Source organism: Adelges cooleyi, unplaced genomic scaffold, assembly GCF_023614345.1.
Source record: "Adelges cooleyi isolate 19-005CV unplaced genomic scaffold, UGA_ACOO_1.1 ACOO_flye_CR_arks_rails_tigmint_CR_PRNA_8, whole genome shotgun sequence".
NCBI classification, from domain to species: Eukaryota; Metazoa; Arthropoda; class Insecta; order Hemiptera; family Adelgidae; genus Adelges; species Adelges cooleyi.
In genome coordinates this window covers 4,042,575-4,069,407 of record NW_026096513.1, presented here as the reverse complement: position 1 = coordinate 4,069,407, position 26,833 = coordinate 4,042,575, and the positions used below count along the sequence as shown (strand labels likewise).

At 27.1% G+C, this 26,833-nt stretch overlaps 6 protein-coding genes across 15 annotated transcripts; 3 read left to right on the top strand and 3 right to left on the bottom strand.

Annotated features, from left to right (window-relative positions):
• Positions 1–264: 264 nt before the first annotated feature.
• Positions 265–5,421, bottom strand: LOC126845655 (nicastrin). The gene is made up of 13 exons (XM_050584448.1): positions 5,204–5,421; positions 5,038–5,142; positions 4,834–4,957; positions 3,811–4,078; positions 3,582–3,726; positions 3,281–3,511; positions 2,980–3,179; positions 2,732–2,913; positions 2,196–2,355; positions 1,912–2,136; positions 1,722–1,821; positions 1,446–1,641; positions 265–659 (listed from the first exon to the last, which is right to left on the bottom strand). The coding sequence occupies exons 1-13, from the start codon at positions 5,259–5,261 to the stop codon at positions 638–640; spliced, it is 2,016 nt and encodes a 671-aa protein (XP_050440405.1). The 5' UTR covers positions 5,262–5,421; the 3' UTR covers positions 265–637.
• Positions 5,422–5,613: 192 nt separating this feature from the next.
• On the top strand, positions 5,614–9,236 carry LOC126845656 (protein maelstrom homolog). Of its 3 annotated transcripts, none has more exons than XM_050584451.1 (4): positions 5,614–5,807; positions 5,894–6,030; positions 6,655–7,256; positions 8,131–9,236. In XM_050584451.1, exons 3-4 carry the CDS (start codon positions 6,662–6,664, stop codon positions 8,949–8,951), a joined length of 1,416 nt encoding a protein of 471 aa, XP_050440408.1. In that variant the 5' UTR covers positions 5,614–5,807; positions 5,894–6,030; positions 6,655–6,661; the 3' UTR covers positions 8,952–9,236. The 3 variants fall into 3 exon arrangements, with proteins under 3 accessions (XP_050440408.1, XP_050440407.1, XP_050440406.1); XM_050584450.1 differs by having other exon boundaries at positions 5,894–5,977; positions 8,131–9,235; XM_050584449.1 differs by having other exon boundaries at positions 5,894–6,034; positions 8,131–9,235.
• A 1,624-nt stretch (positions 9,237–10,860) lies between these two features.
• Positions 10,861–14,625, bottom strand: LOC126845657 (uncharacterized). Its single transcript, XM_050584453.1, has 7 exons — positions 14,497–14,625; positions 14,061–14,208; positions 13,812–13,936; positions 13,554–13,636; positions 12,570–12,685; positions 12,270–12,424; positions 10,861–12,203 (listed from the first exon to the last, which is right to left on the bottom strand). The coding sequence occupies exons 2-7, from the start codon at positions 14,151–14,153 to the stop codon at positions 12,173–12,175; spliced, it is 603 nt and encodes a 200-aa protein (XP_050440410.1). The 5' UTR covers positions 14,154–14,208; positions 14,497–14,625; the 3' UTR covers positions 10,861–12,172.
• A 1,790-nt stretch (positions 14,626–16,415) lies between these two features.
• On the top strand, positions 16,416–18,457 carry LOC126845662 (probable serine/threonine-protein kinase clkA). Of its 2 annotated transcripts, XM_050584467.1 has the most exons (3): positions 16,416–16,630; positions 16,717–16,866; positions 16,941–18,457. In XM_050584467.1, the coding sequence occupies exons 2-3, from the start codon at positions 16,747–16,749 to the stop codon at positions 18,249–18,251; spliced, it is 1,431 nt and encodes a 476-aa protein (XP_050440424.1). In that variant the 5' UTR covers positions 16,416–16,630; positions 16,717–16,746; the 3' UTR covers positions 18,252–18,457. The 2 variants fall into 2 exon arrangements, with proteins under 2 accessions (XP_050440424.1, XP_050440423.1); XM_050584466.1 differs by having other exon boundaries at positions 16,417–16,866; positions 16,941–18,456.
• A 493-nt stretch (positions 18,458–18,950) lies between these two features.
• On the bottom strand, positions 18,951–26,753 carry LOC126845801 (protein mothers against dpp-like). Of its 2 annotated transcripts, XM_050584705.1 has the most exons (8): positions 22,469–22,528; positions 22,249–22,298; positions 21,888–22,149; positions 21,641–21,812; positions 21,140–21,367; positions 20,796–20,899; positions 19,814–20,012; positions 18,952–19,727 (listed from the first exon to the last, which is right to left on the bottom strand). In XM_050584705.1, the coding sequence occupies exons 3-8, from the start codon at positions 22,140–22,142 to the stop codon at positions 19,327–19,329; spliced, it is 1,359 nt and encodes a 452-aa protein (XP_050440662.1). In that variant the 5' UTR covers positions 22,143–22,149; positions 22,249–22,298; positions 22,469–22,528; the 3' UTR covers positions 18,952–19,326. The 2 variants fall into 2 exon arrangements, with proteins under 2 accessions (XP_050440663.1, XP_050440662.1); XM_050584706.1 differs by lacking the exons at positions 22,249–22,298; positions 22,469–22,528 and adding an exon at positions 26,565–26,753 and having other exon boundaries at positions 18,951–19,727.
• LOC126845802 (intraflagellar transport protein 57 homolog) lies at positions 22,684–25,992 on the top strand. 6 transcript variants are annotated; one of them, XM_050584711.1, is made up of 10 exons: positions 22,684–22,792; positions 23,018–23,105; positions 23,179–23,353; positions 23,412–23,574; positions 23,880–23,998; positions 24,078–24,234; positions 24,294–24,414; positions 24,774–24,970; positions 25,031–25,175; positions 25,240–25,992. In XM_050584711.1, exons 3-10 carry the CDS (start codon positions 23,190–23,192, stop codon positions 25,413–25,415), a joined length of 1,242 nt encoding a protein of 413 aa, XP_050440668.1. In that variant the 5' UTR covers positions 22,684–22,792; positions 23,018–23,105; positions 23,179–23,189; the 3' UTR covers positions 25,416–25,992. The 6 variants fall into 6 exon arrangements, with proteins under 6 accessions (XP_050440668.1, XP_050440664.1, XP_050440669.1 ...); XM_050584707.1 differs by having other exon boundaries at positions 23,174–23,353; positions 25,240–25,991; XM_050584712.1 differs by having other exon boundaries at positions 22,687–22,788.
• Positions 26,754–26,833: the final 80 nt, after the last annotated feature.

The window sequence follows — 26,833 nt, the reverse complement described above, 5'->3', positions numbered from 1 at the left end:
AATCTAAACCTATTTTAAGAATCATAAAATAGGAATCCAGAATTTTCTTATCGCACATAATTATTGTGCAATAAACGTCAAAAACCCTCTTTTATAGTAGCTCATTGATTACAATTGTTTTCCTTCTTTTGTACTGTAATATTTGTAAACAAATTTGTTCTTAGCATGTTATTCGGACAAAACCTTAATTTTTTTATTTAATCGACATGTCTTTAAACCTACTTGAAAATTGAAACTTTTAAGACAAATTTTAAAACATGGTAATTATTGTGATTATAATTTTTATTTTATCATTTTGTTGTTATTCATAATTTTATTAATTTAGATATTAAGTACAAATATACGAGTAATACTAATAATGATAAATATCATACATATTAGAGTTTGATAACAGTAATTACTACTTAAGAAATTAAAACCTATAGATATTATTTTTAAAAAAATAGTAAAATACAAGACAATATTTCGTTCAAGTATAATTTGCAAATTATTTAGAAGTAGAATAAATAGGCATAATACACATAAAAAAATTAAAAATAAATATTAATAGTTAATACACACAGTGAAATAAAAAGTTTTATGTACAAATGGAATCACAGACCACTGCAGCAGTTGTGGCATCAAACACCAACTGTTATCAACTAGTAACTGAATTGACTCTGAAATTAAAAATGGATTACATCAGACATAAATAATAATATTAAATACAGCGGGTTAAGTTAAAGTATAGTTAAGCCTGTCTAAAAACGGACTCCGAAGAAACTGGAAAGTTTTACAGGACAAAAATCGTTTATCATACATATTTGACTGAATAATAAGATGGAAAACTGCTTCAACTTATTAAGAATTTTCTTTCGGTTCGGCGCAATTCTGTCTTAGCCAGATTTTATTGTACTTATATTAAATTTATAAATTATGATTAAATGTTAGGGCAAACACTAGAATTAAAACAAATTAGATTGTAACTACCTTGAAAAATGAAGTAAAGATAAAAAATGGTTAAGCACAAAGTGTTTTCAATAGAATTTAAATAAATAAAATACAGCATATAATTAAGTTTTAAATTACAATTAAATAAATTAGTTTTTTTCCATTATTAATTTAGTTCTCTAGGTGGACAACTGCCTACTAAATAAATCCGCTTTTATAAATTATTATAGTTATAATAATTTATAAAAAACATTTTTTAAAAATAGTTGATCAATTCATTTTGAATTTAATTAATTCAAACTTGTATACAGAATAAAAAAAAAAACAAACTGTAATGTCTTTTTAGAATAACCATTTTAAATGTATGACTGTCATAAAAAAAAATGAAGTTTTCTGGCCACATTTTCTAAGGCAGAAGGACCAAGAATAAAACTTAGCTAATTAATAATTATAAACAATAAGTATAATAATAATACTTATTAACAAAAATAATTAAAGCTCAAACAGCAACGTACTCTTGATTAGTAAAATAAATGTCTGATTGTGCATATATTTTTCGAGTAATAATGAATGAGAGCAAAAATAAAAAATTTCCTAGGATGAATATAATTATTTGCATTTGGAATGACTGTCTTAAGAACATGCGTATCTGTACTTCTTGCCAAACTGATTCTGTCCATGTTGAAAATCTCGGTGATGACAAGTCATAACCTGCAATAAATAATATTAAGTAAACAAAATTAATGTTAAAAAAACAATAACCACGATGATAAAATATACTATATATATACCAGGTATAATAAAGGCTGGACTTATAGCATCGGTGTAATTAGATGTAGTTGAATAACAACCATTATAAAAGTTTCCTTTTAACCATAATGCTGAAAATCCCTAAAAATTAGAATTTAAATATAATTTTTACGTTAAAAATAAATTGAGAATTTGATTTTTCATATTTTTAATTATAAAACTATTTCAAACCGGTTTTGTTTCATAAGTGTTACAGTCTTCTTCATTAAGAACAGATTCAATTTTTGAACTACCAAATGAAGATAATAATAATCTAGTAAGTGTAGTAATAGTGTTTGTAATTAAATCTATACTGATATAATAATTTGGAGGCCTGTCAGGCAATGGCAATGAAGTTAATGACTGAAATAATGTGCAATTGGTAGATTTCACATAGCAATCTAATAATTTTTTAATCTGAAAAAAAAAAAAATGTCTAAACATTATATTATTTAATTATAATTTACTATGCTTACGTATTCAGGATCAACATTATTGTTGCCATTATAAGTGCTGTTTGTAACAAAACTATAAAGTGAAGAACCAAGCGACGTTGATATTTTAGCCAAAGTATTGGAAATATCTGCACTAGTAAATTCTATACTGTTGGCATCATCCATAACACTGTGATAGAATCTATGAAAAATATATAATTGCAAGTATTTAAATATTTTTATCAGCGTTAACATTTCATTTTAAACGCAGTAAAGTATTTTAGTCAGGCCATTCATTCATGACATTTTATTTATTCACAACCATCCTTTTGGTCAATCTTTACATTTAAAAATACAGTCTCACACTTATTGAAAACATAAAGTCATTGATATACAAAACTCAAATTAGCACTTATATATATATAAAACTTTAACATTAATATTATATATAACTAATTAAATATAATAAGCATTATTCAATACATTTGCAGGAAAAGTAAAAGACTAATAGAAATTGTCATTTATCATTTTATGAGCTTTGTATTGAATCTTAAATAAAAATACTACAAAAAACTTACAAATTTTTAAATTGTTCTTCAAAACCTGCTAAAACTAAACCAGGAAATTGTGCATCAGCTTTTAGAAATGAATGTATAGATGCAGGTGGTATAGAAGAAGACGCTGATTCAATTATATTAAATCCATCTTTGGCAAGATTGTTTTGAAATATACTAATAAAATTTTGAATATTTTCACTCGCCTAAAAGAAAAGAAAAACAAAGTTTAAGAGCAGTTTATAGACATGTTAAAGTAATATGACCATTACATTATATTTTTTTGGACGATGAAATACAATTTCTTTGTCATAATGTATTTGAGATAATTCTACAAAAAGGCCGATATTATCTAGCTGAAGTTTGACATTATCGTTGGGAAAATTTAATTTAGCCATATCATATACGACTCTACTCGATCCAATATAATCATATGCTTCTCCATTAAATAACATAAACATTATATTATTAGCTGAAAAAATTAAAATAAAACTAAAATTATTATACATATTATGAAATATTTATATAATAAACTAAAAGTTTGATTTTTATTTAACATTTAAGCTAACTTACAATAATTTTTAGCTTCATCATACGGTAGTATTTCTGAAATAAATTTGGCAGTAGCTAATAATGTTACTATTGATGTAGCTGTAGATAATGCACCAGGCGCTAAATCTTGAAACATAGAAGTAGCATCCAAACGAGCAGCAACAATAGCCACCGATTTATTTGGTGTGCTTGCTGCAAGTTCTTTTAAAGACCAATATACATTCTTATCACCCAATGGATCACAAAATTTAACTTAAATCAGAAAAAATGTATTTTACATAAAAAACAATTGTTATTCAGTTATAGATATTATTAATATTACTCGGTCTTATATTTTCATACGACATCACTGTACGTCTAATACAAGTTTTAGAATCAACAGCAGCATACATGTGTGATTTTAGCTCAACAGTACATAAAGATCGATCATTTTGGTTATTTGTAGGTAAATTGTATTTTTTAAAACACTGAAAATTACATGAAAATATTTTTTAGTCTATATTATAAATTAATATTAACAAACAGTTGAAATATAAATTAGAAATACTTACATTAAACATTTCTTTAATAGTTTCCTTGTCATAAATAATGAATATAGGAAAACTCCAACCTTTCAGAAGAATACTGGAACCGTGTGGATTCCAGGGGGACATAGGACAGCTAGTACTACTTGAATAACGATTGGGACAAGTATCCTCAGGGGTGAATCCCATTGTTTGTAAATTATCAGCATCAATTATTTCACGATTGGTACCATTCATTAATAAAACCACTCCATTGATTTTTGTAGTATTTAATTCAATACTTTGTAAAACTTGACTATGTAAAAATAAACATAATAATTAGAATTTAACAAGAAATTAATATTTTGGCAAACAATTGAATAAAAAAATTATCTATACTAGCTATCCTAACTTATCAATTATTAGCTTCATTGCAAAACTGAGTAGGTATTTTTTTGTAATCTATAGTACAGGTTGTCGATTATGAATATGAAAAAATACAAAATTATACATGAACAGATTAAATATTATAACATTTTGAAGGTGCATTAGAATTGCACAAACAGCATAATTGTGCAATGCACATTTATATAAAAGAAGTAACAGAGTACGAGGCTGCTTAAATTAGGTACCTACTCATTTGCTGGTGTCACTTTGCTCAGCTAACCAAAAATTTAAATACAATCTAACATCAGATTTCTATATTATATTATAATAATTATGCATATTTAGAATTCTATCATAAAGGGCCTGGATAAATGTTAAAACTTATACTGGTTCATTGTACTTGTTTGGGTCAATGAGTGTACAATTTACAACAGACAGCTTCATCATCTGTATATAATAGAATAATTTAAAAATCATTGTAGATGACATCACGGTTATATGATGAACCAAAAATACGAAAAACTTCTATCTATGTTGCAGCGTCAATACCTTTTTTAGTCACTATTTTGTGATTAAAAATAAAAATATACACATATAATGTACATTTACGAGGTGTATCTTGATGATCTGACAGAATTACTTATTTTTTACTTATAATATTGTCATAGGTATTATGATACATACTCAGTAAACATTTTAGGTGTCAATGCTACAATATAAGGAACAGCCGTTCCAAAATTTAGCAACCCCTTCAAATCCGTTATATTTGATACAAAGTGCAATGTTCCAACATTACCAAACCTTGAAGCTGAACATTTTTAACCAAAATTTAATATCAAAATACATATATTATTTATTCATATACTTATTGATCACATTAAAACTTACATGTACATCCCACTTTATTTGTGCCATTCAGCCTGAGAAAACAAGGGTAGTCAGCTTTGATATTCATATACATTTTGTCTTTGATTGAAAGGAAATCTGCATGACCTAAAACAATAATACAATTGTAATAACTGCTTGCAATTATATTAATCAATAGTTTTCTTACTAAATGATACATGATAAAGACAGACAAATAAAACAAAGTATACATTAATTTGAACCATTTTTATTGAAGTATTAGTTTGAAAAGCTATAACTAAACAAACGTTACAGTGAAATGACAATAGGCTTAACAATCCAATTTCTAAACTACATTTTTATAATTTTTAATATAATATACAAGCATACATTTTTTTACTATACACTATTAAAAACGTCGGTATAAAGATAGATTAGTAATTGGTTAAGCTAATCTGTGATTATAGTAACAGTCATGTATTAACCGCGTCCGTTTACCGTTTACATGTAGCCATGTAGCCTGGAGGTAGAAAATGTTATCTAAGTTTGTAACTAAAGCATAGGCGTGCTACATAACCATGGTAAGTAAAATTGTACATAATTCGAGTACGCGATGATTTTACGTGAACACATCATTGTTTACTGTTTTTGTTTTTTTTAAATCTATGGAATCTTGTGACTTGTCAGTTGTCCTTTTCAATTTGCAATTTGCATCAAGCGACGAACAACGTTAACTGGCTACCGTTACACATCGGTACAACGAAATTAATAGGTGAACTGACAGTTATGAATTCACTCGTATTTGATAAATGGTAGGTATTTTTATAATGACTATCAAACTATTGGCCAATTACAGCCTGAAATAGATTTCTAATTTTATATAAAATTGTCGAATTAGGTGATTTGTGTTCGTGCTTCCAGTTCGGAGTTCCCAACAAAGCGGTATTAAACCATTTATTTTACAGGCACTTGTAAAATAAAGGTAACGAGTGTTTAATATTTTGGCATAAATTCACTCTACCAGACACCCATTTTGTTGGTAATCTTATAGTGCTTTATACGCTTATGACAAATCTGAAGTCAGAATTAGGCGGACTCCTTCAGTTTTAAAGTTGTAGCTACCTGAAATTACCTTTGTGGGTGTGAGCGTCCATCCAAGGAAGAATCTCAAAGGGGTTTGGGTCTCCTCCCAAAGCCGGCAGACGTATATAGTTAAAGATTAACTAAGTTGCCGCCGACCACTACTTATTGTTATACACTTAGAAATATGCAAATTTCAAGTAGTTATAACTTTTGAACTAAAGGAGTCCTAATTTTGACTTCAGATTCATAATCATCTTAAAAAAATTTATAATATGCCAAAAAAGAAATCGCAAATTAAAGGATGTCCGATAAAGTACATTTTGATGCGTCGTTCGAAAAGTAGCACTGTTCAAGTTCTAGCGAAAACTAACACTGTTCGAGGCTTCTTACACAAACTAGCACCGTTGGGTGATGTCCTTACGAAAACTAGCACTGTTGGCACCAATAGCACAAGCGGTGCTAGTCTTCGTAAGAACTCATAAACGGTGCTACTTTTCGTACGAGGCGTCAATTTATTCCGATATTTAAGTGTTATCTTATATATTTGGTGAGTAATATTGTGTAATATGCTTACAGATTCAGAATGCCACCAAAAAAGAAAGTTTTTAATGGGTATGCAATGTTTATGTCTGAAACTCAGAAAAAACTACATAATCAAGGACAGAATATGTCTATGTCTGCAATGGCCGAATACTGTAAAAAAGATTGGGAACAAATGTCTCAGCAGATGAAGGACAAGTATAAGGCAAAAGCTAAAGAAATGAAGCTATCATCAAAAATAGAGAAAATGACATCTGTCGGAGAAAACGTGGATGACGTTTTAAGTCAAAATAAGAAAAATGATCTTCAATTTTCTACAATGTACTCATACATAGAAGAGTTGGTTCGTTTAGATCGTGATTTCCTCTCTAAACAAACATTCATTTTTATACACGTGAATTCATATGTCTGTGAAAAAGAAAATTTCTTTTTCCCATGCGAAATATCAATGGCTGAATATAGTTTACACAAAGGACTGATAAGGAGATTTCATCAATTAGTTGGATTTGACAAGAAGAGAACAAATGCTCCTCCTGCGCCAACAGCTGATATAAATGCACATGCTAAGGCAAACCATAGAATAACCACGTTTGAAAAATTGCCTAATAACTATACTGATGTTTTATTGAAAATTATTGGTGAGTAAACGTATGTAAATTTAAAATCAGGAACTAAACTGTTTGATTTTAATTGCTTTAAGGTAGAGTCTAAAAGAAAATAACTTATTTGGAATACGTTTTTTAGGTATTTTAAAAATTAATAAATGTATGGTTCCTTAAACTGGATTTTTAAGTATCAATTATATGTTATTACCTAGATACAACTTTACCATATAAAAAGGGTGGGTGTCCCATAAGTATACAATTTTGGAAAATTAATAAATCAATCAAATTTTAATGAAAATGCATTTATTTTTTTATATTTACATTCAGAAACATCCCCGATTTGATAATGAAAAACAACTTACATATGCTCTGCCCCCCCCCCCCCTAAGTTGGATGCTGTTTTTTGATCTCAGCACTTAGTAGCGACCGGCACTGGCGTCCTGGATTCTCGCCGAAACTGTGTCTGATTTAAGGAGGGGCTCAAGTGCCAAATTTTGTTATTGCTTGTTGTAAATGTATAAAAATAAGAGCATTTTCATTAAATTTTGACTGATTTATTTCATTTTTTTAAAAGTGCATACTCTAAGGGACACTCTTTACTACGTTGATAGGTGTTATAAATCTCGAATAGGAATTAGCTAGCTCCTGATATTAAATGTAAATAAACACTGATTTAACAGATATTCCTTAGAATTATATAATCATGAACAAGCTTAACTGGCCTTTAAGGCCCAACGCTGCTATCATGAGTTGATGGTTTCTAGACTGATTTGTTGTCAGATTTTAAAAGTTTGTTTTCAAAACTGAACTTAGAACTTGCATTATTGACTTTAAATGTCCATTTTAAAAATATTGGTTTCAGCCTGCCTATAGCATACTAATTTTAAACAATTTTATTGATTAACAGGTTTTATTATTGACAGAGAAGTTGATGAATCTGTGTTAAACGACCCGACATTAGATATGCCACCAATATTTACAGCTCATAACAGGAATGAAGTGTCTTCTTTATCAATTACTAATCTTAGTCTGTTTCAATTATATGATAGTGCTGTAGAATATGCAAGTCGAGATGATTTTGACAAACTTTTAAAAGTATACCATTTGGATAAGTTATTTAAAGAATTAAAAAATGCATCATTTTGGTACAAAAATCAAAATTCAAGTGACCAAGCTATACCTTCTGTTGCTTTGGCAAGTGATTATTTAAATAAAGACATGTCAAATACGGTCAACAATGTTGGATGTACTTTTCACGAAAGACTTGAACTTCCTCACGTGTGTAGCAACTACTACATTTGTAAATGGATATATATCTTTTCCACACATTGCTGTTCATTTTTTAACATTAAAATGATTGCGGGTTGTCATTACAATTTTGATTTGTCTAAAACTGAAACACCTTTAGAAGAAATCATACAAAATCTTAATGTTAGTGAAGATGATTATTTTAGTAACTACAAGCCAGAAAAAAAACAACCTCGTGAATTTACTGCTAGTAATTTCCCCACACTTGGAGGTGCATCATCGACTTTGCCTGTAGAATCAGTATGGAATAAACCTGAAACTAAAGTAAATATGCCTAGAGCTAAACCGAATGAGAGTCATTCATTCCCTCCACTAGGGAATGTTCCTCATTCTATTCCAGGGAGTAGTTCGCAAATTCCATCAAGCGACTGGCGTAAAAATGCCTGTAAGGGAAGAGGTTTCTTTAATCCAACAAAATAATTTATTTACATGACAAGTGAAAACTCCAAAACTATGTCTAAAAAACAAGAGAAATACATGTTTAACGTTCAAATTAATTATCTTTTTCAAGTTGTTTATAATTTTTTTTTTTAACATTCACACAACACATCCTATAAATATTACTGAATCTTAAGTAAAACTAAATAATGTATAATTATTATACTGTCAACTACAAATGTACAGTAAAATCAAATTACTTGTTTTTGTAAATAACTATTTGATATACTGATTAACTATGTTTTATTAATATTATTATATTAACCAAGGCATATATTTAATATATATATATATATTAATTAATTAATTAGATATAATTCTTTAATTAAATACATAAAATTGAATTGAAACATGTTATGTAATGTATATGCCAAAAACGATTTGGAAGAAACAAAGATTTGTCCATTTGTTTAAATAAATATTTTGTATGATACATAAAACTATAATACATCTTCTATATGTAACCTTTATGAATGAGATAAAAATTAATTTAAGAAATAGTTAATAGTAAAAGTTGAAAAGTGGTTTATAGATTATACAACTCTTTTTATGCTGAAGATAACTTACTTTTAATCTTGTAAATTTTGTATTTTGTTACCCATGTACAAGTATAATCATTAATCTAAATATTTTTAATAAAATGTAATAAGTTTATCAGGCTAAATGGAAAGTTTCTGGAACTTGATCTACGCGATGTCGAATTTGAATTTCATACACTGATCCAAAGGTTTTTCACACTCACCTTAGAATAGTTCAATGCTTGAATGTTGGGTTATAGAAGGGGAGAACTCATTTAAGAGTATATTGCTAAGTGCTTACCCATATGTATATATTTATTTATCATGTATATAATATTATAGTTATTAAATATAGTTTCTCAACACATAATTGCACATTTTTGTACTCAAATACCCTTAATAAATATATAACTCAACAATTAAAAATATTGTAATAATATTATATTTTTAAGCGAGAACCAACCCACGTCCCACCTTAAGATTAGCGCTAACAAAAAGATAACATCTGTACTTCGCAATATCTAAACTTGGTATTTAAAAATTAAAAAAATCGGTTAAAATATATTATTTTTTATACGATTCTTATTAAACAATTTCACAAATGGGATTCTAAATCTTGATGCCCCACGTTTATTTACCTTTTCTATTTTCCCTTGGCTCCTACGGGAATTGCCACGGTTTATGGATATGCATTTTTGCAACTAAATAATAACTATAAACACACCTCGCTACTGTTATCACGTGTGTGTTATACTATAAATGCATAAGATTTTAAAAAAGGCTGCAGACTATTGAAAATATTGAGTAAAGTACACGACGTAGTTAATTGAAGGTAAAGTTAGGTTCAAAGGACCTAAAAATATTTGAGAAAAAACCTCTAATACCAGATTTATTTGTCTATTCAATATTTGTTTATCGTCACAAAAACTGTAAAAAATTAAGATCTAAATTATTGAAACCTACTTTATAAAAAAAAAAAAAAATAATTTACTAGCATAGGGAATTTTTTAATATTGAGCTAGATCGCTAGAACTTTCAGGATGTTCTTTTTTATAAAATTGATTTTATATTTTTTAAATGGAGCAAACCTTATTTTAAACGGCTAATCTAATATATATATATATAAATATATAATATTAAAAAAGTAAAAAAACTTATTATTATACCTTTTTACCTTGCAAAAAAAAATTATAAGACATTACTAATAACTAAAAAACTATTTTATTATAAACCATTTTATTATTAAATTAAACTTATTCAATATCAAATTACCTAATATATAATTATTACATATAATATGAACACAAATTACTGGTAAATATTTTAAATATTAACTATATAAAATGGTTTAGGAGCCTATATTTATTTTTATGAGACAATTCATAGAATGAGAAGTGTACAATACTAATTACATAATTTTTTATTAGATAGTAATCTTAAGATAAAAATACTAATATTATATATTATTACTACTTAGTTATAAATATAAATAATGTGAAATATTTGTTTTAATGATAATAATTGTATAACAAAAATGGAAACTGAACAAGCAAAATAAAAGGAACGATACAAAGGATTATCATACCCAATTTTCAATCCTCAAATCCTCAAAAACTAGCTTTTAAAGGTTTTTATTAATATTAAGGAACAAACTTATCATAGTTGTATTACTATATCTTTTTCCTTTACAATGATATTCAACATGTTAGTGCATATAATGTTATAAACTAGTGAATGAGTTAATGACAGTATAATAAGCCAAAGAAAATGAATCAATATTATACATAAAACTATACAAATAAAATAAAAAATTTTAAGTAATAATGTTTCTTTAAATATAGTATGTATGTAAGAATTAGCTGCAAGTCAATTAAGTTTTAATGGTCTTCTTGCTTATGTAACTCAACTTAAAATGTTAAACCTAGGTAAAAGCTATGCTTCATGCATAACAACATAATTTGATCAAACAATGTCAATAAAATTATTATCTATGAAATGTGTGATGAACTCTTAATTCTAGTTATTCCTATCAACAATAATATGATATTCATCCATCCAACTTGAAACTGTGTTATCACCCAAGATGATTGTTTGTACAGTATACTTAATGTGGTCATTACTCATTAATACTTTAAATAATAATCTGTATATTTTACACTCTATATAATATAATATTCCACTATAAAAAATTCAAAGCTGGCCATATATTTGATGCATGTGCGGAGAATAAAGAATCATATAAATGTAGGTTTTAATAACATCTGTGGATTGTAGTTTTATGAAAAAACGGTTTGTTTTGAGATACAGATCAAAAAAAGGTAAACCCATTTTTATAAATTCTATAATACACTACAAATTAACCTAAAATAATATTTATTTAAAGTTGTAGTGTGTATTATCCGTATGAAAAATAAAAACTCACGATAAATTCTAAACAACAAATGCATTACATTTTTTTACATTAAAGAATATAATTTACCTCTAGCTAAAACTGATGTCTTAAATTAAAAACATTAAACATTAATTCTTATTGAATGTATTTTAACATTTTAACAGTTATATGTATGTTTTACTTTAATTAATCGACTATTGTTTAAATTTTAAAATAATTTTCTTTGGCCATTTTTATCTTGAATTTTTTTACTAATATAAATAGATAAACTATAAATTATGCTAATATCCTAGTTATTTAGCAACGTTTGAATTTTTCTTCAACCTAGTAATATATAATAAAATATGAAAATAGACCATAGTCATATTTATACAAAATATTTATAATTACTTGTTGGCTAGACGAGACTTCAATGTTGAGGTAAATTTGATAGCTACTTTCTTATCAATAGAGGTGCCTTTTATGCCTTCTACAATCTGTTTGCAATTCAAAATAGTCATTGCTATTTCTTTACCCGTCATTTTTGAAGTTTCTTTTTTCTTTCTCTAAAATAAATAATACTTAAATTACAAAATCAAAACTTTACAAATATAACACGACATTGAATTATAAATTATAAAAAATATAATTTTTTTATTATTTATAAACAATCAAAGCAATTTATTATAGTAAAAAAACTATTTTTAAAACCTTGGCAGATTTTTTTGGAAGAATAGGCTCTGGTGAATCAATAGAATCAGAATCAACCAATGAATCTGAGTCTAAATTTATGTCTTCCTTAACTATTTTCATATTTAAATGTCCACCTAAAAACGATAATTAAACATATACACACATGTAGTTAAATAATTTATAAATAATTACGTTTTAAACAATTTTTCTTGTGGTAATATTTAATTTTAGTAATATATAATTCATCTAAAAATATCATAACAATTATCATAGTTTTATTTTCATAATTTAAAAAAAATGTATGTAATAGTTACTAGAAATTATTGCTTTTATGTATATAATATTATTAGGCTAACATTAACAAAAATACAATTACTTTCTTTAAACATTATATTTAAAGCACATAAACAGTAGAAAAAAGAACTACAGACTGTTTTATTAGTAAGTTCAAAGTTTTTCTGCCTTAAAAAATGCAGACTCGAAAAAGTTTTAAAAGCACAATTTAAATATACGTGTCAATAATTTATAAAAAGGTAACGAGTTCTTAAAGAACTTTGTAGTACAAACGCATTTAGAAGGATAATTGAAGATAAAATTTATCTTTAATCATAGATTATTATTATTATCAACGTATGGCACATTTTAACCGGAGTAGGCTCTATTCGGGCCTAGTTTGGTCGCCAGGCAGTACATTGCATTTCTGCTATGTAGCTGAAAAGGGGGATAATGGCTCTTTTTCACTGGACGATTGCTCACCTAGCATTCGGAGTGTCTGAGACCAAGTGTCGAACCAGCGACAGTGAGCACTAACACACTGTCGCCTTACACACCTGGCCATTCCTCCTCCTATTTGTTATCATAGATACAAGTATGTAAATCAATTTTGCACTAACATTCCAACAAATTACTTCTTAATTGTTAAAGACATATGTTTAAGGACTATCAAATAAGCTTGCTGTACCTAGGCACAAATTTTACTCAATAATGTATACTACCACATACTTTTTTCATCTTTGATTTCAGCCACAACACCTCTCCTTTTTTTTCCTTTTATCTTTCTAATTTTTTCATCTTTGTCATGAAGCCTAAAACAAATTAATATATAATTAAATATACATATAGTATTGTGAGTGACAAATTTTGGTTTACAGTTCAAAAGAATCAACCCAAGTACTTTTCAGACAACTGCAACATCTTACCAATTACTTACGCCACAGAGATTAATAATTGCTAATAATTAAATTTAATTACATAACTTACTTTTTAATTAGTTTTCTAGCCAATTGATTAGCAAATTCTGTGCGTTCACCAGTGCGTCTATTTGCTAAGCGTTCTTGAATCAAATTAGTTAGTTCATCGTTAGTTACAATTTGTGATGTCATTATCTAAAAAGAACAAAAAGTAGAAGCCTTATTAAACAATAGTAATTTAATTCACAAAACTAATTATATTGTTTACTATATTTTGATCAAGCATATACAACTAATATACTGTTACTTATGTCATTACTTTTTTTTTAGATGGCCTTATGTAAACACCATCATCCGATTCATCTTCTATCTTGATACTCGACACTGTACCCGTTCCACTATTTGACTCCATTTTCAAAATTGTATATTTTGTAACTTTTTTTTATAAATACAAAACTTCGTGTAAACTGCAATTGTGTTATCAATAAGAATTATTTATTGTTGAATAGTACACTTATCATCAATTATGTTTATCATAAAAGTTTTATTAGTATCTAATTTGGACGGACTATTTTTGTTCTTATAGTACCGTTTAGAAGAATACTACCATGGTTATTTAGATAACCAAGAGGCAAGAAAAGAACCACCATTGATAAAATTGTGGAACCACGGACTAAAATTTTAATTTTACTAGGTTAATAGAACGATTTAAGATAATATTTTACAATAAAAATAATATCATTGATTGTACATACTAATACTCAATGTGGATTGATCAATCCACCTTTCTAATACTAATATGTATAATGAATAATAGCATGTATAAAATATAGATAGAATATAGACCCACGGCTATAAATATATTATCTACAACCGTGTATAGATCTTAGAGTATGGAATAATATACAACTATAAATATAAAGAAATAGACTGATGTCGGAGAGAGAGATGGGAGTGTCGATATCGTTAAAAAGAGAGATTTGATGGGTATTTCATGGAAGAAGTAATATCATGGAAAATAGTAATATGATAAATACCTGATGGAAAAATGTTTAAATTAAAAATGTTTTATTAAATTTTAAATAAAAATCGTATTTTAATTTGTTTTATAAAGGAGAATCAATTTGTAAATCGTTCTTTCAAAATAAGATCAGCTAAAGAAATTATCATGCACTGGTAAGTTAGGACTTTATTTCCTTATATAATATTATTTTGTACATTTTAACATTGGTCATAGGCATAATACTAATAAAATCAGCAAAATGGAATTTCAATCCACGAAAGCTTTAACGCATTCATATAATACTAATAGTTACAATATTTTATAGATCTATGAGGGATTATTACTCTCAGATATACCTAATAACTTATTACTTACAAAGTTGTATGGGGAACGGAAAGCGCTACTTAATAAGGGGCAAAGGATAGGAAAAATTTGACAACAAATTTTCATGTCTACTAATTTCAAAGCGAACACGTAATACAATTTTCTATTTATAATACTTTTAAAGTTATTTTCTCCGAATTATGACGAAAGTTTGACAAAAAGTGACTCGTAGAAGTCATTTTCTGGCTTATCTATTGGACAGATTTCAAGTTTTTTTTTATATGCGAAGCTTACTATTTTTTCTATGAGGGCTAAAAGGCCGATTTTTGATTTAGCGATTAAAAAAGTAGTTAGATGTATTAGAAAAAAGTAAAAATAAAATAAGATATCGTAACTACAAAATAGGTGCATTAACTTAAATACTTTACAACTTCGATTAACAAAGATATATATATCATAAACTAGATTGCTAACTGTACATGCCATCAATAGAGAAAATTGAAGTTGCCACTTTCCGCCATCTTTGTGAGAATTAGGACCTTTTCATATAACAATTGAAGGGGTCAATGGATAAAGGTGTTAACTGACATTTTTGAAATTGTTCAGGAACGCCACTTTTGTAACTAAATATTACACGAAAGCTATTGAACTTTTGTATATTCAATACATGAAGTAACTTATAAGAGGAAAAATATCGGTCTAGAGATCCTCTGTACTATACTATAACACTATAACCCTTTTATTCGTGCAATAAAAAGCATTTTCGAAAAAATGTTAGTTAACACCTTTATCCATTGGTCCCTTCAATTATAGGCCGTCGATATGTATGTTAATATGTGTATATTACATAGACCTATAAAGAAAAGAGTTTAAAAGTTATGATGGGAGGGGACGTGCGGTTAGGAAATACGCGCAGATAAAAATAATACTTCACTCCACCTTTCCTCCTGACCTGTACTTTAAACTTCAAAAATAATTATCCAAAACTGGTTATCAACCAGTCAACATTTTTAGTACATTATTCTCAGTTTAAGAAGATAATGAAATGTATGCGGTATCATTTAAATTACAAAAAATGCTATCAAAAATACAAGTTGGGAAGGGGGGAAAACAAAAAAAATGCAGTTTTCGCAATTTAAAATTTAAATTAATACTTATTACTAAATAAAACAAAACAAATAATAAAAACTCCAAATAAAGACTAATTAACATAAAAAATAAATAAATAACGTTTATCGCCATTAGCCGCATAGAAAATATCGGCCTCCGGGCGAATGGTGGCGCCGCCTGTACAGCGAAGCTGAACTACCAAAATGCCTGAAGCATTCGACACCAGATTTTTACTGATAAGAAGTTGAGTGGCGTCACCTTATCTTCTCTACATCGTGGATTTTTGTTTATAATTTTTTGTAACACAGGTAACTAGAGTAGGTACTAGAGTTGTTAGTAGGACAACTTACTATAGTATCTCTGTGTTCCATTATCCATACTCCATATTGTGGAGTTTAATTGTGTCTCATTATCTTAATTTGTTGGAAAACGAATAGGGATGAAACTATTAAGTAATATTCCACTTATTTTAAACGTAGTGTGTTATTTTCTAATAACAAGTAAGAGATTATTTTGATTTTTTATAACAACTTTATAGAAGGTAAAATAAAAATTAAATTAATAAAATATGGATTCTACTGAAAATGAAAATGCAAGCGATGACTTAGAAAGAAAATATAGAACTATTTGGATAGGCAATTTACATCCAAAAGTAACCGAGAATATTATAGCTGAACTTTTCTTTCAGGTAATTGTGAAGTTAATCTACCTCTTTTTTTAATCAGAATTGTTATTAATTTTGTTTTGTATATTTTTTTTAAGATGGGTCCGGTTGAATGTGTACAATATGGATATGATCAATATGACAGGCGTGAGAACTTTGCTTGGGTAACATTTAGGAATGAAAGTTCTGTTGATGATAGTATGCAAATACTTGAAGGTACTAAACTATTTGGTTTAACCATCAAAATGAAAAACTATTTGGAAAATTCTGGAGAACAAATGTTTGATGAAAATTTAGATTATTTCAAACAGTTAAATGATATTGAGCTTGATAATCATTCTTCACATACTTTCAGTAATAAAAAAAATACTTTTAATTTTGAAGAGAGTGTGGGTATTCCAGATAGTTTACCTCTACCACCTGTCAATGAACGTCACAAATATAACCACGACAATCATTTCAATTTAATGACCGAACAAGGTACACATGATTCTATTTCAAATTACCAAGAACTATATAGCAATAATTATGTATCGCGATCTAGAGGTGAATATAATACTTCAACAGACAATCCATACGCTAACCGGAATCGTAATCAACGGTCAGAAGATAATAATACTTCTCGTTCACTTGAAATGACTAATGATAATTGTAAAAAAAGAGAATATCATAATAGAAGAAATTTAAATAAACAACAAGATTATTGTAAAAATAAGTCTTCTAATTGGGATAATAATTCATTTCACAATGAAGAATTACCTACAAGTACTAACAGTTCAGACAAAAATATGAAATCTATGTGTGATTTAAGAGATACATTGCAGCGTAAATATAGTTTGATGGATTCTGAAAATCCCAATGATTATAAAGCAGCTTGTGCATCTACAAATGATTTTGGAGATAAAGATCAAAATATTGGCAATGAATCAAATGTATATAATCAATGGCCTAAACGATATAATAGAAATGCAACAGAACATAGTTATGGTAATTATATTGAAAGAGGTTCGCGTAACTGTAAATTAATGCCAGAACACTATAATGAACGCAATATGAAAACTCAGGATCATTTTGAAAATCAAGAACATTGTGATAGAAATTCAAGTAAAGACACACTACATAAAGGTTTTCAAGAATTTAACGAGTATACAAACAGTTATGATGAGAGGTATAATCAAGGAATGAGTAGGCCAAATAATCATAAGTATAACCTTATAAGATCTTCTCACAATTTGGATTCTAATAATCGTCCATATAATAATTATAACCATCCATACAAACGAAATAATGGTAATCGAGAAAGGAAAGGGTTTAAAGAAGCAAATGATGACTACAGTGGTAATAGTAAAGGAAGGGGCTACAATAACAGAGCTAGTGAGTTTAATAATAAATCTCGACAAAATTACTAATCTTAAATTACATGACTGTTGCATACACCAGAAAATATTTTAATTTTGTATTAATTTGATTGATAATACAAATTATATAAATCAATAAAATAATTTTGAACCTAAATATTTAAGTATATTATTTATAGTCCTAATGATTTATTATTTTTTACCCTAAAATCTTATATTTTAATTTAAATAATTTACTTAATAAACACTTTTTCATACTTATTTTTATAAAAAAAAATATTAGACTTAGTTAATGACAATTTTAACCTGGATAAGTATGATTTAAGAATGTTTTAATAGCAATGTTAATAACTCTCAGCGTACTACATGATATGTTGAATAGTGTGTATAAATTCTCAATACATACAATTTTATTTTTTGAAAAATATTTTTAACAGTAATTTTATTATTTTATTTTCAAAATATTTCTATATAAAATAAAGGTTTTTACCTGAAATATACTTAAAATTTTTGAAAAATGAAATAACTAAATATGGTTTATCATGAAGAAAAATTTGTGTCTGGCCACATGTAAAAAGTGTGTAAATATATCGAAATATGAAAATTAGAGTTGTTGTTTTATAATGTTATTAAATAATTAAAAGCAATTTTATTAAATACTACAAATGTGTGTGAATTTAAAATATTTATCATCAATATTATTATTTATTAGAAATATAAAGGTAAAAATGAATTAACCTGTAAGATGAAAGTACATATAGAATTTTGTCACATTAAAATACTTCTAAGTTTTATTCAGGACAAGCACAGCAGTTGATATGGTAATAAAAAATATGACTAGCTATTTATCATACATACTAATTATAGTAGGTATTTTAGTAGTTGCATAAAATAATAAAAATATATGACTAGATTAAAATTATTATTAACTAATACAAAGTATAAAAAAAAATCACATACATAGTACACTTCTACAAAATATAATTTATAAATAAAATAAGGGGAATTTTTTTAGAGTTAATTATTTATACTTAGGCAGCCTACCTTCTTTTTTATTAGATTTATTACACATATTTTTATGTATCTTGGAATATCTGATGAGTTTAAAGGCTAATATAGCATGACATTATGAATGTGAAGTAATAGCATCGTGGGGTTTACCCATTTGCGTAAGTACTTTATCAAGCCACTGTAGAGGTCCATGCAAATGTATCTCGATCCAACATGGAGTACTAGTAACATCTTGTCGGTGATAATCAGCTCCCCATCCTTTGACGAATGACATTCGTATAGTGCACATTTTTGTTAATTCAAAAACAGCTTCAAAACCGTGGTTAACTGATTGTGATAACAATCCTGCAAACTCCTGGTTGTTGAAAATTCGTAATGAACAACCTGGTGGTATTTTGCACACAGTAGATGGATGAAATCCATGATGCTGGTTACAGTTTCGAGACTGAACAAATATAGCAGAGTCAGATAAGCATTCAGCAAAAACTTCACCACCAACATAATATAACTGAACTCCTTTAAACCAAGAATATAATAATAGTATACTATAAGTTTTTGTTGTATGTTTAGCACAATCACATTAAAATTATATACTAATATACCTTTGCCTATATGTCGTCTAGTATTTTCTATGGTTGAGTTTCGGTTTACATTAGATAATTGACCAAGACAAAATCGATTTAAATCATTTCTGGGATTTGTAAATCCATCAACAACCACATGAGGTGAATGACATTGATAAACTTCACCAACTCTAGAATTCAGCTCATAATATGCTATACTAGCCCAACATGGTTGTTCCTAAAACATTAAGAAATTTTGTTAAATCATTCATGTTGAGTTAAAATATTAGATATATAATATATATATATATATACGCCTATAAAACTACGCCTAGAACCTGTTCCGGGGTATGCTCTGTAAGTTGAAAAACTCGCATGACACTCGGATAAGCAGTTCCAGAGCCAATATATATTTATATCTAGCAGCTTGCAGGCCTCGAAAGCTCAACGCTATCATCATAAGATGCTAAACACATTTTGAAGTCAGTAAGTGCTAATGCCTATCACACTGTCAATCTTAAATACTATTATACATTCCTCTTATGGTGAGATTCTGTACCTTGCCTAGGAAAATTGGTAGCATGTGTAAAACTACATTTTATCCCCCTTGGAAAATAAAATAGAAACTTTATAAATCCTTTTTTTTATACACTGGTCTAGCTCAGTTTAGGTTAGTTTCCACGACAGGATCGTAAAGTATTGTCTGTTCCGTTACAACCCATATACCACCTAATATAAACTATATATATACATGTGATATAAAACTGTTAATATCACATCACATCACAAAAATCGTTTTATAGCTATACAACTTTAAATGTTTACAATCTAGCTTTAAAAAAACATGTAAGGAAAACTTTAAGTACTAAGTTTATAAAAAAGATATAAAATCTACTTGAACCCTAAACCCTAAACTTTAATTTTATGCATATTATTCAGTATCTTTTAAACTTTTAATATATAATTTATAAATAAGAAATAAAACTAAAAAAATTAAAAATTTTATTAAAAAAAACAATACTTGATACACTATTGGAATGCCATCGAGATCTTCTAGATTAGTAGTTTTTTCTATTACATTGTCGTCTTTACTTAAATCTTCTGTCAATGAAAATTGTGTATTCTCTAAAACAAATTTTTCAAATAGTTAAATTGATATTACAAAAAATCATAGTATTGTGTTAAAAAACTATACAAAAATTAAGTAGCTTGGAATTTAAAATTTAGTTTATTAATTGCATGTTCATACTTTTTGTTGTTAAAAATAAATACCACAGGAATTAAAATTTACATTATGTTAATTTGTATAACATATAATTGCAACAAAGGTTGATTTAAGAAAAAAAAATAAAATGTATAACTTACCAATTAAAGTTGCTTCTGGAAAAGAATTTATAGTATTTGTAGATGGAATTTGATTAGGAATGTTGGATGTAATAGAATTTGGAGTCAATACATTTTCAGGGAACCCATCTGAATTTAAAGACACATTCATTGGCATACCACTATCTACTGGTGGTTGATATTGTTGCATTGATGGTTGTGATGTTGGCGCATATTCACTTTGACGAGGAACTAATACTGGCGGTAAGACTAAACAACAATAAGAAAAAAGCTACAATGTGAATTTGTAGTCGTAACTTAATTTACCATTTTAATAGATTTTGTTAATTTTTTCTCAATAAACAAAATTTGATTTTGAATTAAATTTTTTTTCTAAAAATATTATTTATTCAACCTATTGTTATTAATAAAAATTAAGAAAATAATGTTATTGTAAATAACACATTGTCATTGAAAATCAAAGGTTAAAATAATAATTATTAACAGATAAACTAAAAATATTTTCTAATATTAGAATATTACCCGGACTTTCAACTCTTTGGTAATGATACGGATTTATACAGACATCTTTCTGTTTAGAAGAAAACGGAAACTGACAATGATCTACTGCTTTGAGTTCATGATGAGATTGTAGATCTGGCCAACGCCACACTCGACAGTAAATTACATGTGGTAAACCTTTTCTATGAGATACCTAAATAAATAATTAAAATTAAATTTCTAAATACATTTAGTTTTATCTATTTTTAAGTTTTTAAATGAATTATACTTGTAATCGCCCATCAAGACTTCTTGGTATGGTAACACATTTACTTGGCTGTCCTGGTGAACTTAAAGCTTTCTGTAAATCCTCAGTAGCGCCTTTTGTTTTCTTTAATTTTTTCATTAGTGCATCAACTGCTTTTTCTGCCCATTTTTCCTCTTCGTCTCCTTGTTTCCAGCCGAGTAATTTCTTAACCGATGGATTTGTAAATGAAAATAAACTATTTAAGGGTCCACCAGAAGATTCCATTTCTTCACTCATTTTTATCCTATATTAACAGCAGTGCATATTTGATTTAAATATTAACTGTTAATACTGTCTCTCAATACTTAAAGTTAAGTATCCTTAAATTTTATAAGAGACTTACCGAATATTACTTAAAAGTAATTTTTATTGATGTCATTCGAATTTAATAGACTAATAAATAGAAAAATAAAATTATAATGTAAACTTGTTCCTTCATAATATAGAATGATGGTAAAAATTTGAATTGAACAAGTAATTAAAAATTATTGGTGTAGGCATTATTTTATAATTATAAAATGTAAATACTTAATATTTATAATAGTTTTCCTTAAAACCTATACCTCATCTGACATCTATTTTATAGTTTACATCTTTAAAATTATAACGCTTGCGCACTTTATCAAAAAACAACAATCGATAACTCGAATAGTGATGTCTGAATCACCGGAAACATTGATAATAATGTTATATTATATAAATATATATATTGATTTTATTATTGCACATGCGCTGTAGCGATAAGATAAACTATTGAGATAATTTAAAGCTGTTAAGGGTTGTCACTTGTCACCACTCGCTACGGATTATTATTATTGCCACTTTTTGCTAGTTTAGGCTGTTAGCACTTACTTTTACTTACCGAGCATAGTCGCCAAGTATTGTAGGTATACACACTATAAAAATACTTATCACTTGATTATGCGCTAGCGGTTAGTCTTGTGTCTACTGTTTGTTGTTTCGTTTTTAGTTACAAGTTACAGCTATTTTTATAGTATTAAATGCGGTTAAAAAGTCTATATGAACTCTATACATAGTTTAATCTTCTTCGGACTTATTAAATAATCATTTAACTTATTCACTATTAATTTTATGAAATTCTTAAATTTTAGGCTTGGCAAATAATGAATTCATGATTGAATTACAATTTTTGTAAAATATTTTATTACTCGCTTATTGGATATAGTATGCTCTTGTAATGTAAGTTTTAAAACTTATATCCGAATGTATAAGTAAAGTATCTTTTATTATAAAAAAAATGTATTTAGGGCAGAAGCGATTAATATGGATACACTGTCAGTAGAATCAAGTCGAGGCCGTACAACTGGTCTTTCTGAACATTTTTTATATCAGCATTTTATAGACATGAAAACTCTTTGTGATCGTTTAATATTATTGGATTATGAAGAATATGTTATTAAATTTTTAAAAATGAGACCAATTAATAGGTAAGTAGATGGGTTTAGTTGAAGTTTTTAGTTGTTTAAAATATGGTTTAATTTTTAGACATTACTTTGCGCTGCAAACAAATTCAGGAGAACAATTTTTCATGTTTATTTCATTAGCTGTATGGTTATTAAATAAACTTGGCAATGATTTAAAACAACCTCAAGAATATGATGATCCCAATACTACTGTGAATAATATTTTAAAACATTGCACACAATTGGTAAATAATTTGAATGCAAGTAGTTGCTGTTTATAGATTTATGCTGGATTGTAAAAAAACATATTGGATTTATAAAAATAGTACATTTCTTATAAAATAAGAGTTAAGCAACATTTTCGGCCAAATTTGTTTAGTAATAAAAGTATGTTTAAGTGGACTCGCATCTTTGTAATTTTAGGTGTAAATTTTTGTAATAAAAAGTTTTTATTAAGATATTAATTGTTTATTAATAACAAAATAAACATCAAATTTATGCAGGTACCTTAGTATACTATTATAAATTAATTACGATTTATTAATTTTAGGGTCTGTTTACTGATATTCCTATTAATAATTTAAAACAAGGCTTTGGTAAGCATGTCATTTCAATTTTAAATGGTCTTGCAGAAAAAGTGTTTGAAAAGCTCAATTATTCTTTCAAAAGGTAAATAATATAAAAAAAACAAATAAAACAAAACTAAAATTACAAAACTATTTAACTATACTGTGTACTCCTTTATCAGACCAATATTTCCTGTTGACAAAGAAGAAAACGAAGAACTGGATAATAGTAATGCAGAGTTATTGATCGAACACATTGATGAAGAGATGATTTGGACCGATACAAGTACAGATGAAGATAATATGATTGATATCAATGATCTATCAACCTACAATAGAGTAATATAATTTGTCTAAAATTATTATAAATATTGATTTAAAAATACAATTCATCCTAGATAAAAAAACAAAAATCATTAAAGGCATGTGATCATTTAAAAGCTTCGACAACTAATAAAGAAGAATGGAGTCTTGAAGTTGAGCAAGTTTTACCATCATTAAGAGTAACAATTAAACTAGGTATAATTTATGAATGGGTACAACTTGTATGTATAGAATCCCACAAGAGAATAACACTGTGCAGAAACCATCACGAGTTATTTTTGTACGTGTTTGCGCAGTTAGGTGTAATATGTTTTGGTTTCTACACAGTTATTTCGTAGGACAGGGTATAATATTTTTATGAGGATGTTTTTTTATTTTTCTAAATAATATTATAATAAAATTAAAATTAAAAATAATAAATATTTCAAAATACACAATAAAAATTTTAGGTAAATACTTTATGGCCTGTTGTACCCTGTGTATAAATACAAATAGTATAACTTTATTTTTTACTCTTGTTAAATTAAAGTCACACTTGGCTATCTTATTTTCAGATTCTAAAGATTGGAGAACTAGTTTACAACAAATAAAAGAAAACAGACATATAATGAATACTGCTTTAAAACAAGTGAAACCACTTTTGGGAAATCTTCGAAATGTATTAGAAGAAACTGTAGGAAAAATCTACAGTCGTGAGCAATATTTAAATAGCACCTTAGATAATCTTTTGGTCGAATATCGTAACTCCCAAGTAAAATTCATAGTTATTTACCTTAGTAACTATTATGATTCATATTTTTGGGTATTTTAGGATGAACTAGCTCGAATAAGTGAACATTATAAAATAATCAGCAATGGCGTAACTGAACGACAAGAAGTGTTATCAAAACTTATTGAACAATTAGATGTTATCAAACAAGAAATGGACGAAAGAGGATCCAGTATGACCGATGGAAGTAAGGCTATTTCTTATTTATAAAATGAATTAATAAATAAAATTATTGTTATTGATAATTATAGCCCCATTAATCAACATAAAAAAAGCCATAGCAACTATAAAAACAGATATAATGCAAATGGATATACGGATTGGTGTTTTGCAACATGGATACTTTGTTTCAAAAATACATGAAAAATCAGTTATTCAGGATACTATGATGGAAATGAGACCTATGTTTCCCAGGAATGTTTTGTAATCAATTAATCATTTTCCTAAGCATAGTAAATAATATGTAATATACTGTATTTATAGGTAAATCCTACTAATGTAACAAAAGTGCAATATTTTATAATAAGTGATGTAACTAAAATTATTCAAATTGTATCATCTATATTCTATCTTATAGAAATTTTAACTAGTCGTTTTCAGTACCTATAAAAACTAAATTTTATAATTGTTGTATTAAATGTTAGCACAAAAATTTTAATTCTTGGTAACATAAAATGAAACACAATTTTATTCGAAAAGCCATAATTTATTTATACTTTCACTTGTAATGCATTTTACAATTATAAAGTATACCTGTGTACTCAATGTTGGTACACAGAATCTTAATTGTTGGAACTAATGGTGCAAACTGTGAATATTTCTACCAATTTCGTAGTATTACAACAGCAGTTTATTTAGTATTTGAGCATTTTCACAAACCATACATAGACCTTTTCTACAGAAAGAAAATGTTATAGATATTATTTGGAAAATGTTAGAATTTCATTCCATAACATTTTAGCATTGCACTGTTCTACTGATTAAAAATAATGATAGATTAAAGTAATTTTTCTAAATTTAATTTTATTATTAATTTATCAAAAATAAAAACCATTTTAGATTTTCAATTAACATTTTTCTATGTATGAATATATCAATTTATGAAGATTTGCTGTAAGCAATTTAGACCTTATTCCTTTAACTATTATTATTTGTTAGTTATTTATCAATAAAACAAATTAATTAAATTTGTAGTTGCTATCTATCAACAAAATTGTTACCTAATAAATTTATTCAACAAAAATAAAAACTATTTAAATAAAACAAATTAGTCACTGTCTCAAAATATCGTTATAAGAAATATCTAGGTATAAACAATTTCTGTAAGCAAATTATCGGTATATATTATACATTTTTTACAAAAGGTGGTAACAATTTAAAAAAGAGTTTACTGAAATTTGAAAAGGTTGATTTTTTACTTAACAAATAAACTTAAGGTTAATTCTAAGTCCTAACATCTAACCTCTGTCATAACCATAAGGGCATTACTAAAGTAAATTACATACATAACGCCGAATAAAAACACTTTAGGGGAAGTGGCAGAGTTTAGTCTCCGTAATTTTATTCATCTACTCACTTTAGTGTCAATATTTCCTCCAAAAAATTACATTTAAATATGTAGTTCTAACTGCTTACAGAGTAAACCACAATAGTAACGTAGGTATTATAACGTGTACTCATTGCGACATCTATGGGTATTATTTTTTTATAACAGCAATATTATTTGCAATATGAGACTATATAATATTAGTATTATTTACTGATTATCATTCAATAAAGTATAACTTGGAATGGGGGTCATTAATAATTATACGATAGTTGATGTCCGTGACGACTGATTTTGAT

Coding starts and splice junctions, on each gene's coding strand:
- LOC126845662 (XM_050584467.1), top strand. CDS start 16,747: ATGGATTCTACTGAAAATGAAAATGCAAGCGATGACTTAGAAAGAAAA. Junction 16,867..16,940: donor TAGCTGAACTTTTCTTTCAG/GTAATTGTGAAG, acceptor ATTTTTTTTAAG/ATGGGTCCGGTTGAATGTGT.
- LOC126845657 (XM_050584453.1), bottom strand. CDS start 14,153: ATGGAGTCAAATAGTGGAACGGGTACAGTGTCGAGTATCAAGATAGAA. Junction 13,637..13,811: donor GCTAGAAAACTAATTAAAAA/GTAAGTTATGTA, acceptor AATTTGTTTTAG/GCTTCATGACAAAGATGAAA. Junction 12,686..13,553: donor TGAAATCAAAGATGAAAAAA/GTATGTGGTAGT, acceptor TATCGTTTTTAG/GTGGACATTTAAATATGAAA.
- LOC126845656 (XM_050584451.1), top strand. CDS start 6,662: ATGCCACCAAAAAAGAAAGTTTTTAATGGGTATGCAATGTTTATGTCT. Junction 7,257..8,130: donor TGTTTTATTGAAAATTATTG/GTGAGTAAACGT, acceptor ATTGATTAACAG/GTTTTATTATTGACAGAGAA.
- LOC126845655 (XM_050584448.1), bottom strand. CDS start 5,261: ATGGTTCAAATTAATGTATACTTTGTTTTATTTGTCTGTCTTTATCAT. Junction 4,958..5,037: donor AAATAAAGTGGGATGTACAT/GTAAGTTTTAAT, acceptor AAAAATGTTCAG/CTTCAAGGTTTGGTAATGTT. Junction 2,914..2,979: donor ATCGTCCAAAAAAATATAAT/GTAATGGTCATA, acceptor CTTTTCTTTTAG/GCGAGTGAAAATATTCAAAA.
- LOC126845801 (XM_050584706.1), bottom strand. CDS start 22,142: ATGAGTGAAGAAATGGAATCTTCTGGTGGACCCTTAAATAGTTTATTT. Junction 21,368..21,640: donor CCAAAGAGTTGAAAGTCCGG/GTAATATTCTAA, acceptor ATTGTTGTTTAG/TCTTACCGCCAGTATTAGTT. Junction 19,728..19,813: donor TAGACGACATATAGGCAAAG/GTATATTAGTAT, acceptor CTTGGTTTAAAG/GAGTTCAGTTATATTATGTT.
- LOC126845802 (XM_050584707.1), top strand. Junction 23,354..23,411: donor AAAATGAGACCAATTAATAG/GTAAGTAGATGG, acceptor TTTAATTTTTAG/ACATTACTTTGCGCTGCAAA. Junction 24,971..25,030: donor TCGAATATCGTAACTCCCAA/GTAAAATTCATA, acceptor TGGGTATTTTAG/GATGAACTAGCTCGAATAAG.